At 35.9% G+C, this 19,204-nt stretch overlaps 1 protein-coding gene across 2 annotated transcripts in view; it reads left to right on the forward strand.

The window, feature by feature from the left end:
* The window catches only part of ARHGAP32 (Rho GTPase activating protein 32), a 168,359-nt gene that overhangs the window by 70,479 nt on the left and 78,676 nt on the right, over positions 1-19,204 (forward strand). For both annotated transcript variants that reach the window (XM_079707984.1, XM_079707985.1), the window contains 4 exons: positions 11,918-12,055; positions 14,110-14,202; positions 15,298-15,420; positions 16,978-17,055. In XM_079707984.1, coding sequence (XP_079564110.1) covers positions 11,918-12,055; positions 14,110-14,202; positions 15,298-15,420; positions 16,978-17,055 — 432 coding nt within the window. The remainder of the gene's footprint in view (positions 1-11,917; positions 12,056-14,109; positions 14,203-15,297; positions 15,421-16,977; positions 17,056-19,204) is intronic.

Below are 19,204 nucleotides of genomic sequence, written 5' to 3' on the forward strand. Positions count from 1 at the left end.
CTTCAATGTATAAGGCAAATGCTAACAGCCATAAAAGGGGAAATCAACAGTAACACAATCATAGCAGGGGACTTTACCACCCCACTTTCACCAATAGATCATCCAAAATGAAAATAAGTGAGGAAACACAAGCTTTAAATGACACATTAAACAATATGGACTTAATTGATATTTATAGGACATTCCATCCGAAAGCAGCACAATACACTTTCTTTTCAAGTGCTCATAGAACATTCTCCAGGATAGATCATGTCTTGGGTCACAAGTCAAGCCTTGGTATATTTAAGAAAATTGAAATTGAATTTTTTTCTGACACAACGCTATGAGACTAGATATCAATTGCAGGAAAAAAACTGCAAAAATAGAAACATGAAGGCTAAAGAATACACTACTAAATAACCAAGAGATCACTGAAGAAATCAAAGAGGAAATCAAAAAATACCTAGAAACAAATGACAATGAAAACACAACATGGGATGCAGCAAAAGCAGTTCTAAGAGGGAAGTTTATAGCAATACAATCCTACCTTAAGCAACAAGAAACATCTCAAATAAACAACCTAACCTTAAACCTAAAGCAGTTAGAGAAAGAAGAACAAAAAGAACCAAAAGTTAGCAGAAGGAAAGAAATCATAAAAATCAGATCAGAAATAAATGAAAAAGAAATGAAGGATACAGTAGCAAAGATCAGTAAAACTAAAAGCTGGTTCTTTGAGAAGATAAACAAAATTGGTAAACCATTAGCCAGACTCATCAAGAAAAAAAGGGAGAAGACTCAAATCAACAGAATTAGAGTGAAAAAGGAGAAGTAACAACTGACACTGCAGAAATACAAAGGATCATGAGAGATTACTACATGCAACCTTATGCCAATAATATGGACAACCTGGAAGAAATGGACAAATTCTTAGAAAAGCACAACCTTCTTAGACGGAACCGGGAAGAAGTAGAAAACATAAACAGACCAATCACAAGCACTGAAATTGAAACTGTGATTAAAAAATCTTGCAACAAACAAAAGCCCAGGACCAGATGACTTCACAGGCGAATTCTATCAGACATTTAGAGAAGAGCTAACACCTGTCCTTCTCAAACTCTTCCAAAATACAGCAAAGGGAGGAACACTCCCAAACTCATTCTACGAGGCCATCATCACCCTGATACCAAAACCAGATAAAGATGTCACAAAAAAAGAAAACTACAGGCCAATATCAGTGATGAACATAGATGCAAAAATCCTCAACAAAATACTAGCAAACAGAATCCAACAGCACATTAAAAGGATCATACCCAATGATCAAGTGGGGTTTATCCCAGGAATGCAAGCATTCTTCAATATGTGCAAATCAATCAGTGTGATGCACCTTATTAACAAATTGAAGGAGAAAAACCATATGATCTTCTCAGTAGATGCAGAAAAAGCATTTGACAAAATTCGACACCCAGTTATGATAAAAACCCTGCAGAAAGTAGGCATAGAGGGAACTTTCCTCAACATAATAAAGGCCATGTATGACAAACCCACAGCCAACATCATTCTCAGTGGTGAAAAACTGAAACCACTTCCACTATTATCAGAACAAGATAAGGTTGCCCACTCTCACCACTCTTATTCAACATAGTTTTAGAAGTTATAACCACAGCAATCAGAACATAAAAAGAAGCAAAAGGAATCCAAATAGGAAAAGAAGTAAAGTTGTCACGGTTTGCAGATGACATGATACTATACTTAGAGAATCTTAAAGAGGCTACCAGAACACTACTAGAGCTAATCAATGAATTTGGTAAAGTAGCAGGATACAAAATTAATGCACAGAAATCTCTTGCATTCCTATACACTAATGATGAAAAATCTGAAAGAGAAATTAAGGAAACACTCCTGTTTACCATTGCAACAAAAAGAACAAAATACCTAGGAATAAACCTACCTAAGGAGATAGAAGACTTGTATGCAGAAAACTATAAGACACTGATGAAAGAAATTAAAGATGTTACAAACAGATGGAGAGGTATACCATGTTCTTGGATTGGAAAAATCAACATTGTGAAAATGACTGTACTACCCAAAGCAATCTATAGATTCAGCGCAATTCCTGTCAAGCTACCAATGGCATTTTTCACAGGACTAGAACAAAAATTTCCACAATTTATATGGAAACACAAAGACCCCGAATAGCCAAAGCAATCTTGAGAAAGCAAAATGGAGCTGGAGGAAACAGGCTCCCTGACTTCAGACTATACTACAAAGCTACAGTAATCAAGACAGTATGGTACTGGCACAAAAACAGAAATATAGATCAATGGAAGAGGATAGAAACCCAGAGGTAAACCCATGCATATATGGTCACCTTATCTTTGATAAAGGAGGCAAGAATATGCAATGGAGAAAAGACAGCCTCTTCAGTAAGTGGTGCTGGGAAAAGTGGACAGCTACATGTAAAAGAATGAAATTAGAGCACTCCTTAGCACCATACACCAAAATAAACTCAAAGTGGATTACAGACCTAGATGTAAGGCCAGACACTATAAAATTCTTAGAGGAAAACATAGGCAGAACACTATATGACATAAATCACAGCAAGATCCTTTTTGACCCACCTCCTAGATAAATGGAAATAAAAAAAATAAACAAATGGGACCTAATGAAACTTAAAAGCTTTTGCATAGCAAAGGAAACCATAAACAAGACTGGAAGGAAATATTTGCAAATGAAGCAACTGACAAAGGATTAATCTCCAAAATATACAAGCAGCTCATGCAGCTCAATATCAAAAAAACAAACAACCCAATCCAAAAAGGGGCAGGAGACCTAAATAGACATTTCTCTAAAGAAGATATACAGATTAGCAACAAACACATGAAAGGATGCTCAACATCACTAATCATTAGAGAAATGCAAATCAAAACTACAGTGAGGTATCACCTCACACCAGTCAGAATGGCTATCATCAAAAAATCTACAAACAATAAATGCTGGAGAGTGTGTAGAGAAAAGGGAACCCTCTTGCACTGTTGGTGGGAATGTAAATTGATACAGCCACTAGGGAGAACAGTATGGAGGTTTCTTAAAAACTAAAAATAGAACTACCATATGACCCAGCAATCCCAGTGGATATACTGGGCATATACCCTGAGAAAACCATAATTCAAAAAGAGTCATGTACCACAATGTTCATTGCAGCTATATTTACAATAGCCAGGACATGGAAGCAACCTAAGTGTCCATCGACAGATGAATGGATAGAGAAGATGTGGCACATATATACAATGGAATATTGCTCAGCCATAAAAAGAAATGAAATTGAGTTATTTGTAGTGAGGTGGATGGACATAGAGACTGTCATACAGAGTGAAGTAAGTCAGAAAGAGAAAAACAAATACTGCATGCTAACACATATATATGGAATCTTAAAAAAAAAAAAGGTTCTGAAGAACCTAGGGGAAGAACAGGAATAAAGATGCAGACGTAGAGAATGGACTTGTGGACACAGGGAGGGGGAAGAATAAGCCATGACGAAGTGAGAGAGTGGCATGGACATATATACACCACCAAACGTAAAAGAGATAGCTAGTGGGAAGCAGCCGCATAGCACAGGGAGATCAGCTACATGCTTTGTGACCACATAGAGGGGTGGGATAGGGAAGGTAGTAGGGAGACGCAAGAGGGAAGAGATATGGGGATATATGTATATGTATAGCTGACTCACTTTGTCACACAATATAAACTAATACACCATTGTAAAGCAGTTATACTCCAATAAAGGTGTTAAAAAAATATTTACAGTCATGTGAAAGCTTCTTTATGTCTCCGTTGATGGAGTAAACAGTTGGTTTTAGGGGAATGCTTTTCTGTCTCAAAATATCTCTTGTACTCTGATGCTTGAAATTCCACCATCAGAAATGCATTCCTCGGTATTAAATAACTCCTCCACTTGGTCGGTTTAGAATATGTTGTTACTAAGGGGGTGGAGTTGATTATTAACGTTTGAAGAGCATCTGTGTATAAACACAATATATTGAATATAAGCAGATCGCAAACATTCTTATTTAAACCTAAAAACTTTTCTCTGAAATACATGTGTTACTATTCCCATTATGTAGAAGAATAAACTGCTATTCGTTGGTGTTAAGTAACTTGTGTAAAGTCCCCTATTTGGGATAACGCCAGGCTGAGATTTAAATCAGGTCTTTCTTTTCACTGAACTTCATGATACATACAGTTAATTCAAAGTACTAATTCTCTTGCATGATAAACTTTCTCATGATAAAAGAGTCTTCAGAGGACATAGGTGAAGACTGTTCTTCTCAGAAAGGACCGCAAGTATGTGTAGATTTTGTCTAACTCTTTCCACCTCTATTATTACCAAGCTGTATCTCAAATGCTGTATCTTGTTAGCCCATTGTTGATAGCATCTGTGTTTGCACCCTATACTTGATTATAACCCTTCAACTGCCAGAATGAGGTAAAATGTAAATTTAAACATGTTACTCTCATGGTTAAAACTCTTCAGTAGATTTCCACTGAATTTAAAACTAAACCCAAACTGCTACCAAGGCCTGTGTGGGCCGTGCAGGATCTGGACCTTGCCTACTTTTTCTAAGCATCATGGTACAATCTTCTCACTCCTACACTTTGGTCTCACTAGCTTTCAGTCAGTTCCTAAAAGACCCTGAGTTTTTTCCTGCAACAAGGCATTGACCTTTTGGTCAGCTCATCACTCCATTCAAACACGCAGTTGCTGTGTCTGGTGCCTGCTCAGTTTCAGGAGGCAGGTTCGATATCACTTCTTTATAGCACAAAAGTATCATTATTTTATTTATGTATTAACTTAAAAAGTATTTTTTTCCTCACTAGAAATAAATTCTAAGAAGTCAGAGGTTTGATGGTACTTTCTCTGTTGTATCTCTAATGCTCACTCCAGGGCTTGGTACTATGTAGGTGCTCAGTAAATATCTGGTGAATGAATGAAAGAAAGAACAAAATTTTGTTTTAGAAATTTGATCCTATATACACTGGTGTTTTTCTTTTTCTCTCATTCTTCTTTATGAGCTTTGTTAAGAATTGTTGATTTTTGTTATCCTTGGAGAAGCAATACTTACTTGATAGTAATAATTATTAAGGTTATAAATTAGCCACAAATTAAAATTTAGACAGATGTACATAGTGAATTTTTTGTTCTGTTCTTCATAAAATAATTGAACTTCTAAAATACTCTGATCATTTACTTTATTCAGCCCATTTGGAAATTCCATGATTAAGGTTGTTTTTTTTACATATGAAATTTAAAGTTTTTCTTCCACATCTACTGAAAAGATAGGTATTTTACTATTTTTAGAATTTTACTCAGGGACTTTAAAACAGTTTGAGAGAATTTGCAAATTATGTGTTACGGTTTTAATTTCCTGCATATAAATCTGTATAAAAACGCAGACTTTTTACTAGCACAAGAACAGTTTTTAAAAGTTGAAAGAAATCAGTTTATTGATGTATGAAGAAATGAATTTTGAAATCCAGTCCCCAGTATTTACCTTTTGAGGCTCTGAATGTTATTTCCTTTATGTGGTTGCTTATTGATATATATTTCTTTTAGCAAAACTCTATAGAGAGAAGAGAACATGATTACTTTTTATAAATTTAATAAACTTTTTTTTACACCAATTTTAGGTTTACAGCAAAATTGAGTGGAAGTACAAGGTTCCCTCGTATCCCTTGTCCTCACACATGCACATCCTCCTCCACTATGGACATTCCCCTGCTAACGTCGTACATTGTTACAATGGATGAGCCTACATTGACGTACCATTGTCATTAAGGGTTCATTCATGGTGTTGTGCATTCTGTGGGTTTGGATAAATTTATAATGTGTATCCACCATTATAGTATGTGGAATAGTTTCACTGTCCTGTAATCTCCTGTGCTCCACCTATTCATCTCTCACTTCCCCCTAGCCCCTGGCAACCACTGATTTTTTCTTAAATTTTCTCCATACTTTTGTATTTTCTACAGTGTCATATGGTTGGAATCATATAATATGTAGCCTTTTCAGGGTGGCTATTTTCACCTAGCAATATGCATTTAAGTTTCATGTCTTTTCATGGCTTGATACTTTGTTGTAGTGCTGAGTCATATTCCATTGCCTGGATGTACCACAGTTCATTTATCCATTCACCAGCTAAAGGACATCTTGGTTGCTTCCAGGCTTTGGCAGCTTTTAATAAAGCTGCTGTAAACCTTTGTGTGTAGGTTTTGTGTGGACAAAAATTTTCAGCTCATTTGGCTAAACACCAAGGAGTGCAATTGCTGGATCCTGTGCTAAGAGTATGATAAATTTTGTAAGAAACTGAAAAGTCTACCTAAATGGCTGTACCATTTTGTATTCATACCAGCAGGGAAGGAAAGTTCCTGTTGCTTCCCATCCTCACTAGTATTTGGTGTTATTATTGTTCTGGATTTTTGCCACTCTAATAGATGTGTAGTGATATCTTCTTGTTTTTATTTGCCTTGCCCTGATGTCATACGGTGTGGAGCATCCTTTCATATGCTTATTTATCATCTGTATGTCTTTTTGGTGAGGTGCCCATTTTAAAATCAGTTGTTTGTTTTCTTATTGTTGATTGTTAAGGGTTCTTTGTATATTTTGGTTAAAATCCCTTATCAGTAGATATGTTATTTGCCAATATTTTCTCCCAAGTCTGTGGCTTGTCTTTTCATTCTCTCAACAGGGCAGAAAATCTTAATTTCAGTGAAGTCCAGCTTATCGATTCTTTCTTTCATGGACTGTGTCTTTGCTCTTGTATCTAAAGAAAGTAATCACCAAACCCAAGGTCATCTATATTTTCTCCTGTGTTATCTTCTAAGAGTTTTATTGTTTTGTGTCTTATGCTAAGGTATTTTTGAGTTAGTTTTTGTGAAAGATGTAACGTCTATGTCTAGATATATTTTTTTGTGTGTGGATGTTCAGTTGTTCCAGCACCATTTGTTGAAAAAAAACATCTTTTCTCCATTGTATTGCCTTTGCTTTTTTGTCAAACATGAGTTGACTGTGTTTAGGTTGGTCTGTTTCTGGGCTGTCTATTCTGTTCCATTTATGTATATGTCTGTTTCTTTCCTAATACCATATTGTGTTGATTATTGTAGCTTTATGGTAAGTCTTGAAGTTACATACCATCAATCCTCCAACTTTGTTCTTCTTCTTTAATATCTATTCTGGGACCTTTGCCTCTCCATATACACTTTAGAATCAGTTTGTCAATATTCAGAAAAACAACTTGCTGGGGTTTAGGCTGGGGAAGGATTGTGAATCTGTAGATCAAGTTGGGAAGAATTAACATCTTGGCAATATTGAGTCTTCCTGTCCATGAGCACGGTATATCTCTCCATATTTAGTTCTTTGACTTCTTTCACCAGAGTTTTATAGTTTTCCTCATATAGATTTTGTACATATTTTGTTAGATTTATGCCTAAGTATTTCATTTTTTGGGTGGTAATGTAAATGGTATTGTGTTTTTAATTTCAGACTCCACTTATTTATTGCCTGGTATATAGGAAAGCAATTGACTTTTGTATATTAACCTTGTATCCTGCTACTTTGCTATAATCACTTACTGGTTCTAGATGGTTTTTTTTTTTTGTTCTATATTTTCTACCTAGATGATCATGTCATCTGTGTACAAAGGCAGTTTTATTTCTTCCTTACCAATCTATATATCTTTTATTTCCTTTTCCTGTCTTACTGCATTAGCTAGGAATTCCAGCACAGTGTTTTAAATCAGTGATGAGAGAAGGTATCCTTGCCTTGTTCCTGATCTTAGTTGGAAAGCTTCAAGCTTCTTACCAAAAGTCAGTTCCATTTCTATAAACTATAATAACAGATTATCAGAAAGAGAAATTAAGAAAACAACCCCACAATTGCATCAAAAATAATAAAATACCTGGGAATAAATTTAACCAAGGAGGTGAAAGATCTGTACACTGAAAACTGTAAGGCACTGCTGAAAGAAATGGAAGATGACACAAATAAATGGAAAGATAATTCTTTGCTCGTGGATTGAAATAATTGATATTGTTAAAATGTGCATACTCCCCAAAGCAATGTACAGATTCAGTGCAATCCTTACCAACATTCCAATGGCATCTTTCACAGAAATAGAAGAAACACCCCTAAAATTTGTTTGGAACCACAAAAGACCCCAAATATTCAAAGCAATCTTGAGAAAGAAGAACAAAACTGGAGGTATCATGTGCCCTGATTTCAAACTATATTACAAAGTTATAGTAATCAAAACAGTATGATATTGGCATAAAAACAGAAAAATAATCAATGGAGTAGAATAGAGAGCCCAGAAATAAACCCACACGTATATGGTCACTTAGTTTACGGCAAAGGAACCAAGAATATACAATGGGGAAAGCGCAGTTTCTTGAAATAAATGGTGCTGGGAAAACTGGACCACCACATGCAAAAGAATGAAAATAGACTTGTACCGTACACAAAAATTAACTCAAAATGGTTTAAAGGCTTAGATGTAAGACCTGAAGCCATAAAACTCCTAGAAGAAAACATGGGTAGTATTCCCCTTAACATGAGTCTTGGTGATGATTTTTTAAAATCTGATTCCAAAAGCAAATATAAACAAGTGGAACTACAAAAAAACTAAAAGGTCTGAACTGCAAAGGAAAGCATCAAGAAAGTAAAAAGATGACCTGTGGAATGGGAAAAAATATTTGCAAACCACATATCTGATAAGGGGTTAATATCCAGCATATACAAGGAACCCCTACAACTTAATAGCAGAAAACACTCTGATTAAAAAATGGGCAGAGGTCTCTTCAGTCTCTTTAGCAAGTGGTGTTGGGAAAGCTAGACAGCCTCGTGTAAATCAGTGAAGTTAGAACACTGCCTCACACCATACACAAAAATAAACTCAAAATGGTTTAAAGACCTAAATATAAGACATGACACCATGAAACTCCTAGAAGAGAACATAGGCAAAATAGTCTCTGACATAAATCATAACAGTATTTTCTTAGGACCATCTCCCAAGGCAAAAGAAATAAAAACAAAATTAAACAAATGGGACCTAATCAAACTTAAAGGCTTTTGCACAGCAAGGAAGCCATCAACAAAATGAAAAGACAACCTATGGAATGGGGGAAATAGTTGCAAATGATGTGACTAATAAGGGGTTAATACCCAAAATATATAAATAGCTCATACAGCTCCATATCAAAAAAGACCAAACAACCCAATCAAAAAATGGGCAGAAGACCTAAATAGACATTTCTCCAAAGAAGACATAGAGGTGGTCAACAGGCATATGAAAAGATGCTCAAAATCACTAATTATTAGAGAAATGCAAATCAAAACTACAGTCAGGTATCACCTCACACCAGTTAGAATGGGCATCATCAGAAAATTTACAAACAAATGCTGGAGAGGGCGTGGAAGAAAGGGAACCCTCTTGTACTGTTGGTGGGAATGTAAATTGATACAGCCACTATGGAGAACATTATGGAGGTTCCTTAAAAAACTAAAAATAGAGCTACCATATGACCCAGCAATCCCACTCCTGAGCATATACCTGGAGAAAGCGTTAATTCGAAAAGATACATGCACCCCAATGTTCACAGCAGCACTATTTACAATAGCCAAGACATGGAAGCAACCTAAGTGTCCATCAACAGATGAATGGATAAAGAAGATGTGGTATATTTATACAATGGAATATTGCTTAGCCATAAAAAATAATGAAATATAGCCATTTGCAGCAACATGGATGGACCTAGAGAATATACTAGGTGAAGTAAGTTAGATGGAGAAAGTATGATATCACTTATATGTGGAATCTAAGAAACAATACAGATGAATTTATATACAAAGCAGAAACAGGCTCACAGACATGAAAAACAAATTTATAGTTACCAAAGGGGAAAGGGAGGGGGAGAGGGATAAATTAGAAGTATGAGATTAACAGATAGAAACTACTGTACATAATATAGATAAGCAACAAGCATTTACTGTATAGCACAGGGGACTATATTCAATATCTGGTAATAACCTATAATGGAAAATAATTTGAAAAATAATATAACTGAATCACTTTGCTGTACACCTGAAACTAACATAATACTGTAAGCCAACTATATTTCAATTTAAAAAATCCAGAGCTTTGAAATAAAAAGTCGACATCTGTTTAATCTCTGCGATGGAGATATACATATGTTAAATTAATTTTAGTAATTTTCTGATATTTGAAGTGTTGCATAATTTTTGAAATGTGTGTGTGTGAAAGAAAAAATATTTGCAACTCTGCGATAAGTTGTGTTTCTTTTTTTCTGCTTTGTTGTTCATTTTTATTTTTTATTTTTGCCATACCAAAGGAACAAGTATTTAACCACCTGTTGTCACTCAGGAATGCTTTGGGTAGAAGGCAGTGGTAGAACTGAAAAAACAAAGGAGCTTACTTGAGCTAAGAGTAAAAGAACAACTTTCCATAGTAGAAGAACAGCACTTAGAAATCATGTAGGCAAGAAAGGGAACATTTCACACATGGAAGAAATGCAAGTGATTGAGCATAACTGGAAGAAAAGAAGCGGCATGGAGGAGAGTGAGTGGGATCACACTGTAAATTTAGAGAGGCCCAGATGATGCAAGCCCTGATATGTGCAAGTATGTTTGGACTTAATCTTGTGGATCAGTGGTTCCCAACTCAGGCTGATCATCAGATTAACTGGATCTCATTCCAGATTTATTGAACTAGCATTTCTTAGAATAGGAACCAGGAGACTATTCTTTAAAAATATCTGACACATCTGTTCTCTTATTTCATTCTAACAGCCCTCTGAAAGAGGGAGGTGGTATTGCTTTCTGTCTGTGTAATGGAGAATTGTAGTCCAAAGTAGGACTAGACAAGTTTATCCTGTTCGTTATGGACATACCTGTGTTTAGAATTCAGCACCTCTCCCATGAAATGGTACCTTCTGCTTCTGCCCCATCTGGCGGAGGCAAATGGAAAAGAGCTACAGTAGAGATGTTTTCTTCAATTCTGAGACAGCTGCTTTGTCTCCCAGTCCCTCCAGATTGCTATGAGATGAAGGCCTCCATATAAAAGTGGATTGAATTGTCAGACCAAATGGTGTGTAGTGGGGACCAGCTCATCATTACTGCCCACAGGAGCTTTTGAAGGCTTGTTGTCAGTGTGACCTGACAAGCTTTGTATTTTGTGTTGGGGGAGGGGAGTGGCAGAGAAGATCAAAAGCAGGGAGGTCAGAAATGATGTCAGTCCTTAATAAAGCCCGGGCTACAAAGTGATAGATTCAAGAGAAACTTAGAAGACAGTGTGTAATAAATATGCTCTGTGAGCAGATTTTCATTTCTAATGAGCTTGTGGGTTTAGGCAAGGAAAGGAAGAAAGACTGAGAAGTGGGGAGATATAGTGGGTTCTAGATAATATATGCACACCAAATGCTTCTAGATGAAATTTAAGAAATTTAAGAAAATTAATTTTCAGTGTATTTCCAGTTTCAGTCACAGAAATGTTCGTGGTAACTGATCAGTGACCTGGTTTTATTTTTCTTTAATTTCTGGTAATATTCTCCCCCACAAAATCATTGTATGCTTCTTTCTGTGGGTTTAAAGTCACATGCTGTCTTCCCATCTACCAGTTATTATTCCCAAGGAGAGCCAGTGGGCTTGATCAGTGGTAGGAAGAGGTTTAGTGGACAGTTCTAGCTTATTTTCCATTATTGACATTTTAATGTAATATAACTCACTATAGGGTTCTGAAGTTTATTTATTGTCAAGTTAATTAGTAAATATAAAATCTCATGGATAACATATCGTTATGGAACAAATTCTGGTTCCTAACCATTCCTAATAGAGACAAATTATAGGAGTCTTCTTTTTTCTTACTCATAGGGCAAAAGTTGGATCATTAAAAGAAGTTATGAAGATTTTCGGGTACTTGATAAACATCTTCATCTGTGTATTTATGACCGACGATTCTCCCAGCTCTCAGAGCTTCCCCGTTCTGATGCCCTGAAGGACAGTCTAGAGGTAAGCATTCAGTACTTTGCAGAAGTAATCACTATAAATTAGCAGAATTTTTTTTGCCAGTATACTAAATAAAAGCTTATATTGAGCACTCAGGAAGATTCGTGGGATTACTTAATTATTTCTTAACTGAAAAATTAGTAATGCTGTTAGGATGTTTTGAATTGAAATAGGTTCAGTGTATAATTTTATAAGAAGAATCTCATATCTTAATATATAAATGGGCAATATATATGAGCAGATCATTTTTCAAAGAGAATGCAAAATATAGAAGCAAAAATATGGAAAAATGTTGACCTCACTAATAATCAAAGAAATATGTATTCAAATGATGCTGTTTACTTAGTTTATGATGGCAGGCTGTGTCCATGCACTTATTTCCACTCCTGCCAAAAATTTCTAGTAAAAATGTAAGAGGTTTTTTTTTAATTTAAGAGGAAAGAGATTCTTTTATAACATCAGAAAATAAAAAGAACCATCAGGGAATCAAAAATTGTGAGGAATCTTTGAAAGTAGATGGGATAAGATTTATGGGGGCAAGAAAATACAGCATAAGAAACTTGTACAGGAGGACTGCAGAGGGACAGATAAACTAGAAATCTTCAATGTTAAAACTGAATAAACAAAGTAACAGAAGAGCACACAGAGGGCTTTCAGAAGCATGATTACCACCCTCAGAGAGAAAGTGAGGCAGTCACATTCATGGAATGAGAACAGAGTTTTAAAAAATAAAATAATCAGAGACCTTAGAAATGAACATGTGGTTTTTAAAATTAATTTTAATAATAACAAACCTTAACAGCTGGACTACATGCAAAATGGACATAGATGAAGAGAGAATTAGTGAGCAGGAAGAGCAAGCTTTGTAAGAACACAGCCCCAAAAGGGACAAAAAGTTGTGAGAGAATTGTTGGGAATCACAGAGAATAGATCCAGAAGTTCCTACAAGTCCCTGTTCCTCTTATAGGAGTTATAGGAGGAGAGAGTGGTTGGCAGTAACTAAAAATGTAATAAATTCCCCTAAATTAAAAAAGGGCCTGTTTTCAGATTAAATGGGCCCATTAAGTGCTAAATATAATAAGTGAAAAGACACACATCTAGAAACATTGTGGTAAAATTTCAAAATGCCAAAAGAGAGTGGAAACCCAAAAGGCTTCTGGAGAGCAAAAACAAGGTTTTTCTCAAAGGAACAAGAAACGTATTGGCGTTAGACTCCTTGGCAGCCACAGTGGATGCTTGAAAACAGTGGAAGTCCTGCAGGGAAGCCATTTCAAATCTGTAGTTAATTCCCAGGCGATTATGTAGTGAGGGCAAAGTGGAGACTTCAGTCATGCAAGAACTGACACCGCGACAAGGTCTCAGGAATGTCCTAAAACTGCAGATTCTTTCGTACTATAGAAGCCTGGGTGTCTCTCTGCCTCCTTTTCCTTGTCTGCCTTGTTTGTTGTGTATTTCTTTCTCAGGCTGTCTCAGAACATGACCACTCCCCACAGGGGCCAGGTTCTCATTTCTTTTTAAGACAGCAGCCAGACTGAGCCGAAATTTTGTGTCACAGTTCCTAATTCCTTCAGCAACTCCTGTTAGGTCAGCTAATGTTGGGTCCCATTCCTGGACCCATCGGTTGACTCGTGGTGTAGGATCACGTATGAACTGTCCTGCCATGGCTGGGTGTGTGAAGACTGCAGCAGGCCTTGAAGAAAGCATTTCAGAGTAGCAGGGGGAAGCCGGGTGGAAAAGCAAGTATGTCTCTGCTATCATTTTACATTTTCAATACAAAAATAGAAAGAGAAGACAACCAAATTAGAAGCTGTACAGTAGTATAAGCCCTGATGATGAGGGGCTAAAGTGAAAGTTCTGCACCAGTCAGGAAGTTATGTAAGTGCCTGTAGTGTCAGTTCATGGAACTGTTAAGCCTCTATGAAGAATCTCCGTAACTATGAAAATGCATAAAAATCTGCAGATTTTTTTCTCCCAGAAACAACCAACTTAACACCAGTTTCTTTGACAGAGTATAGTATCTTTACTCTGTTACCACTGAATCTTCTCTTTTTCTTTAGTCAGTCACTCAGATGCTTATGGCTTACCTGTCCCGCCTTTCAGCTATTGCTGGCAACAAGATCAATTGTGGACCTGCCCTTACTTGGATGGAGGTATTAATCCAGTTCATCTTTTATTAAAGTTAATTTTTAAATTATCTACTTAAGAAATTTAATATTAATTTTCATAGCTGTTGAGTTTCAGGAATTGAATAAATGGTGCTTATTCTCCTCTTCTGGAAGATAGATATGTGATACATTAAATATTTTTCATCTCAAATCTTTCTTTGATAATCCAGGAAGCTAATTTTAATATTATTTTATGAATCACAATGACACCTGTTATTTTTGTATTTAATATATTAATGTATATACATTTAGCAAGGTGTATGTGTATATATATGTATATATATATTTAATTGGCTTAGTAACTGAAAATAGTTTTTAGTCATTGATGAACCAGAGACAATTAACCTTTTAAAGAGTCTGATTTAAGAATGTCTTGAGTGGGGCTTCCCTAGTGGTGCAGTGGTTGAGAGTCCGCCTGCCAATGCAGGGGACACGGGTTCGTGCCCTGGTCCGGGAGGATCCCACATGCCGCAGAGCGGCTGGGCCCGTGAGCCATGGCCGCTGAGCCTGCGCGTCCGGAGCCTGTGCTCCGCAACGGGAGAGGCCACAACAGTGAGAGGCCCGCGTACCGCAAAAAAAAAAAAAAAAAGAATGTCTTGAGTGATAGAGTATCCTCCTGTCAATAGGTTAGGTTTTTCCCCTTAGTTTGCATATGTAGAGTTACATTATTCTCTCCTCTCAGTGGAAATTGGGAAGGCAATGAAAGTAGAAAGAATATAGACCTTAGAGCCAGGCCAACTTGCCCTGAGATCTTGGTTCTTCATTATTGGCTGTGTGATCTGGGACAAATTATTTAATCTCTCATAATTTATATAGCCTATTTTAGCTTTAGCATCTTCATCTTTAAGTGTTGATAATGATGATAAGTATCTTTTAGAGTTATGAAGATTAAAGTATGTATGTTATATGTACAATACAATGACTGGCATATAGTAAGTACTCGATAAGTGGTGGGTTTGTTTTTTTTTAATATTCTTTGGGTTATGGTTTTTCTAAGTCAAGTTGAATTATATAGATACACAAAGAAACTTCCAAGTCCCATGTCTTTAACCATCTCATGGTACATATTCTTTGTTACAGATTGATAATAAGGGAAATCACCTTCTAGTTCATGAAGAATCATCCATTAACACTCCTGCTGTTGGTGCTGCCCATGTTATCAAGAGGTACACTGCTCGGGCCCCGGATGAATTGACCTTAGAGGTAAGTGACTAAAGTTGCTATGTGTTAGCTCAGTCCCTGCTATCTTTCTAGCCTCAGTTTTAACTGTTGCAATCATTTCCTTAATGAAAAGCACCAGGTTTTTCTGTGCATCATTGTCTTTCAGCCTGGCATGCCATCTATTTTTATTTTAATGACTATACTCATTCTTGAAAATTCAGCTTAAATGTCTCCCATTTCTTCTAGGAAGTCTCCTTGATCTCCTTCCCTCTACTCCATGGAAATACATACCCCCCAGAACCTGCACTGAATGTCATTCTGAGCTGTTCTCAAGGCTTATCTCTGATATGTCACTTACTACATTCAGTCATAATTGTTCTCCTGTTTGTCTCTGTGAGCTTCTTGAAAGCCAAATCCTCTTTTGTCTTTGTGTTTTTAGCACCTAAAAACAATACCCCGTGACACTTTCTTCTCATTGTTCATAGATTGAGGTAAAGACCAGATGAAAAGTGAAATGAACATTTCTTGCTATCAGATGCAAAAGGAGGGGAATTAAGTTTCTTCTTTTAATATTGGCTGATGAGAGACCAAAGAAAATGCTGGCAGTTATTCAGTTTAAGAGGAAAAAAAGTGTAAATTTTTACTGTATAGAATTCAAACTGTTCTCAAACTAAAGTTTTAGCTCTATACACAAAGGAATCCTTGGTCTTGAAAGATACCATGTCTGTTAGCAAGTATGGTTTTGTGAAGAGGACTTTCATGACTGGAAAAATTAGTTGTGAATATACAAAAAAAATTCTTAAAGCAATATTGTGTACATTAGCAACATTGCTCTGAAGTGCTTAACTGGTTTATCACAGAGATCATCAGTTATTTTGATTGAAGAATACAACTTCCTTTAAATATATTATTAAAAACTATTATTGCTATTTTCATACTTACAATTTTGTAAAAGTTTGTACAAACTCATTAGTTTGTCTTTTAAAGTGAAGAAAGTCAGCTGTTTAGTGGGAATGTTATATTGAACCATCTATTAAAAGAAGTGTAGTTGTCATTCAGTTTTACATGTGCTAAGAATAACCCAGTAATTGTAGACATCTTAGAGCTTTCCTATATGATGAAATAAGATATGTCAAATGTTTAGCACAGTGCCTGGCACATGGTAAGCGCTCGCTAAATGTATTAATAGAAGCCGCTGTTGTTCTAAATATGAGTATTTAAAATTGCCTTTTAGATTCACTAAAGTGAATCTGATCACCTTTAGTAACAGCAGTTAACAGAGTATTTTAACAGAAGTGATGATGGTATGATGCCTAATGTTCAAACATCTTATGCTATCAGTCAGGCTTTCTGAAGTTAACTACAGTTGTTAGTTGGACCACAGTCTTTGTGCTGCTTAACTTTCTGTAAACCTCTCCTTAACAAATGGTTAAGATTATTAAATTCCTTACAGAAAGAAGTGTTAATGTTTTACCAGAAATAATGAGCCAGAAAATAAGATAGTACTTTACCCTTTTGTTACAGTTAAGATTTAAATTCTAGACAGACAGTTGCTTTAAAAATTGATTTAAAACGTTTCACTTAAAATTCTTCTCCTAGGTGGGAGACATTGTTTCTGTTATTGACATGCCCCCAAAAGTGTTAAGCACGTGGTGGAGAGGCAAGCATGGATTTCAGGTAGGCAACAAAGAATTTGGTGTGGAAAGGTCAAAGATCGTTTTTTCTTTCAGTAATATTTCTGTTTATAATATGTGCTGGCAGTGGACTTTGTCATCAGAAATTTTGTCTGCAGTGATAAAAAAAATGTAGATGATATTAGACTTGGGTTTCCTTTTTGAGTTACTATTGTGGTTGTTTTGATCTCCTTCTTCTTTCCTGTATGGTGGCATCGCCAAATTGTGAGCAGAATCACATGCCTGGTGACCACTTTTAGATTATCGGGACTGTGACTCTGCCTTGCTTTTCACAGTGGTTTAAAATCATGAATCACATATGTTTTCTCTCTAGAATTAAGTCAGTTTGATCAGTGTTTTTTTAATGCACTGTAACTGTTAATGCAAACAATGTGTGAATTACAGAATAACAGCAGAATCTAAAGCTGTCTCTTTCTTTTTCCTTATATGCCTAAGTAATTTGAGACCTGATAAAGGCATATTTTAGATTGACTAGCACTAATTTCCATAGGATAGAAAAGTTTCCTTTTATCTTTTAAAACTACCACTAGAACAGCATCTGAAAATGCCTTAAAATTGTATCCTGAATATATTTGTTGTTCATTTATAAAAGTGTTCCTAAAATGCTGCATAGATTAAATGCTCGTGCTGTACAGTTAGAAATATTAATAACTATCATATAAATATCTTGAGCTTTAAGTGCATATAAAATAAAAGCTATTAGGTTTTTATAAAATGTATTTTATCAAAAAATAATCATACAGTTTAAAACAGGATAGTGTGGTGGTTAAGAGCATGGGTTCTGGTGCTAGATTGCTTGGGTTTTAATCTTGTGTTATGTTGAGCAAGTTATTTTACTTCTCTGTGCTTTAGTTTCCCCAATTGTAAAATGGGGATTGTAGGACTATTCTTAATCTCATAAAATTATTGCAAAGATTAAATGTGTGAGGATAAAGTATGTAAAGTATCTAGAGCAGACTTGATGCATATTTTTCACTCAATAGATGTTGATTTTTAAATGTAAATAATTCAGTTTTTTATTTTGCAGATTTAAGTTTATCTCTCTCTTTATCTGTTATAAGAGCATTTATAGCAATTTAATTTGATGATTAAAAGCAAAAAAATCATGTTTATTACCCCACAAATTTTCTTATTTGTATAATTTGCAGTCCTTCTTTATCTGTGCTCTGATTTCTTAATTGTTATGAATAATTGGTGCTTCTGATTAAATATAAAACTAAATGGAAAACTGGTGTTACCTCTTTTTCTTATTAAGAGGTCAGTTCTCCATGTTCATGGAAATGAGCTATAAATGTTAGGGCCCCAAAGATGATCAAAAAGTAAATTTGGCTTTAAAATGACAGTTACGTTTTAGTCTTGATATTGCTACCTTTCTTATAATCTTAGGCAAGTCACTTGCTTTCTTTGGACTTTGGTTTCTTCTTAGTTCCACTGTAATCCCGTTAGTCCTTGTTAACATTTTAATTCCATGATTGCAAAAGAGCAGGTTTTCCCTTCTTTCATATAACAAATATTTATTGAGTATTGACTCTGTGCTAGGTATAGATTTATCTTCCTAACTCTTTTATTTAGAGTTAAAAATTAGTTTATTCCCCAAACAAATTATTTAATATAAAAACAGGTTTTAAAACTTTCAGGACTGATTTATAATTGATAATGAAATGTTTTTCATACAGGAATGCTGGTCTGTTTAGACCATGTTGGAGTATGGCTGTGAGAAGAGGAGTTGATTTGGGGGCATGGGGGCACCCATGAAACCAGGAGCAGGTCTTTAAATGTCACTATCAAAACTTCATTTAAAAAAGGAACTGAATACTTTATGGGAAGAACCCACACAATTCAGTCCTCCTCTCTGCCATCTGCAAGTACAGTCACGCTCTGAGATACTGGGGTTAAAGGCTTCAGCATAAGAATTTGGGGAGATATTATTTAGCCAGTCCTGGATGGCTAGGTGGGTGGAGCCACTGTTAGGGCTGGCTTGAAGGCCTTTCCTGGACTCTCTCTCACAGACGTGATAAAGAGTAGGGCCCTGCTTGAGCCAGACTGGCTCTTAGGCCAAGGGCAGGCAGGGTGTAGGGGTGTTGGCCATGACTGCAGAGAGCCTGAGGGCCTTGGGAGGAAGAAGCCCTGGG

Source organism: Hyperoodon ampullatus (assembly GCF_949752795.1).
Source record: "Hyperoodon ampullatus genome assembly, chromosome: 7".
NCBI lineage: Eukaryota > Metazoa > Chordata > Mammalia > Artiodactyla > Ziphiidae > Hyperoodon > Hyperoodon ampullatus.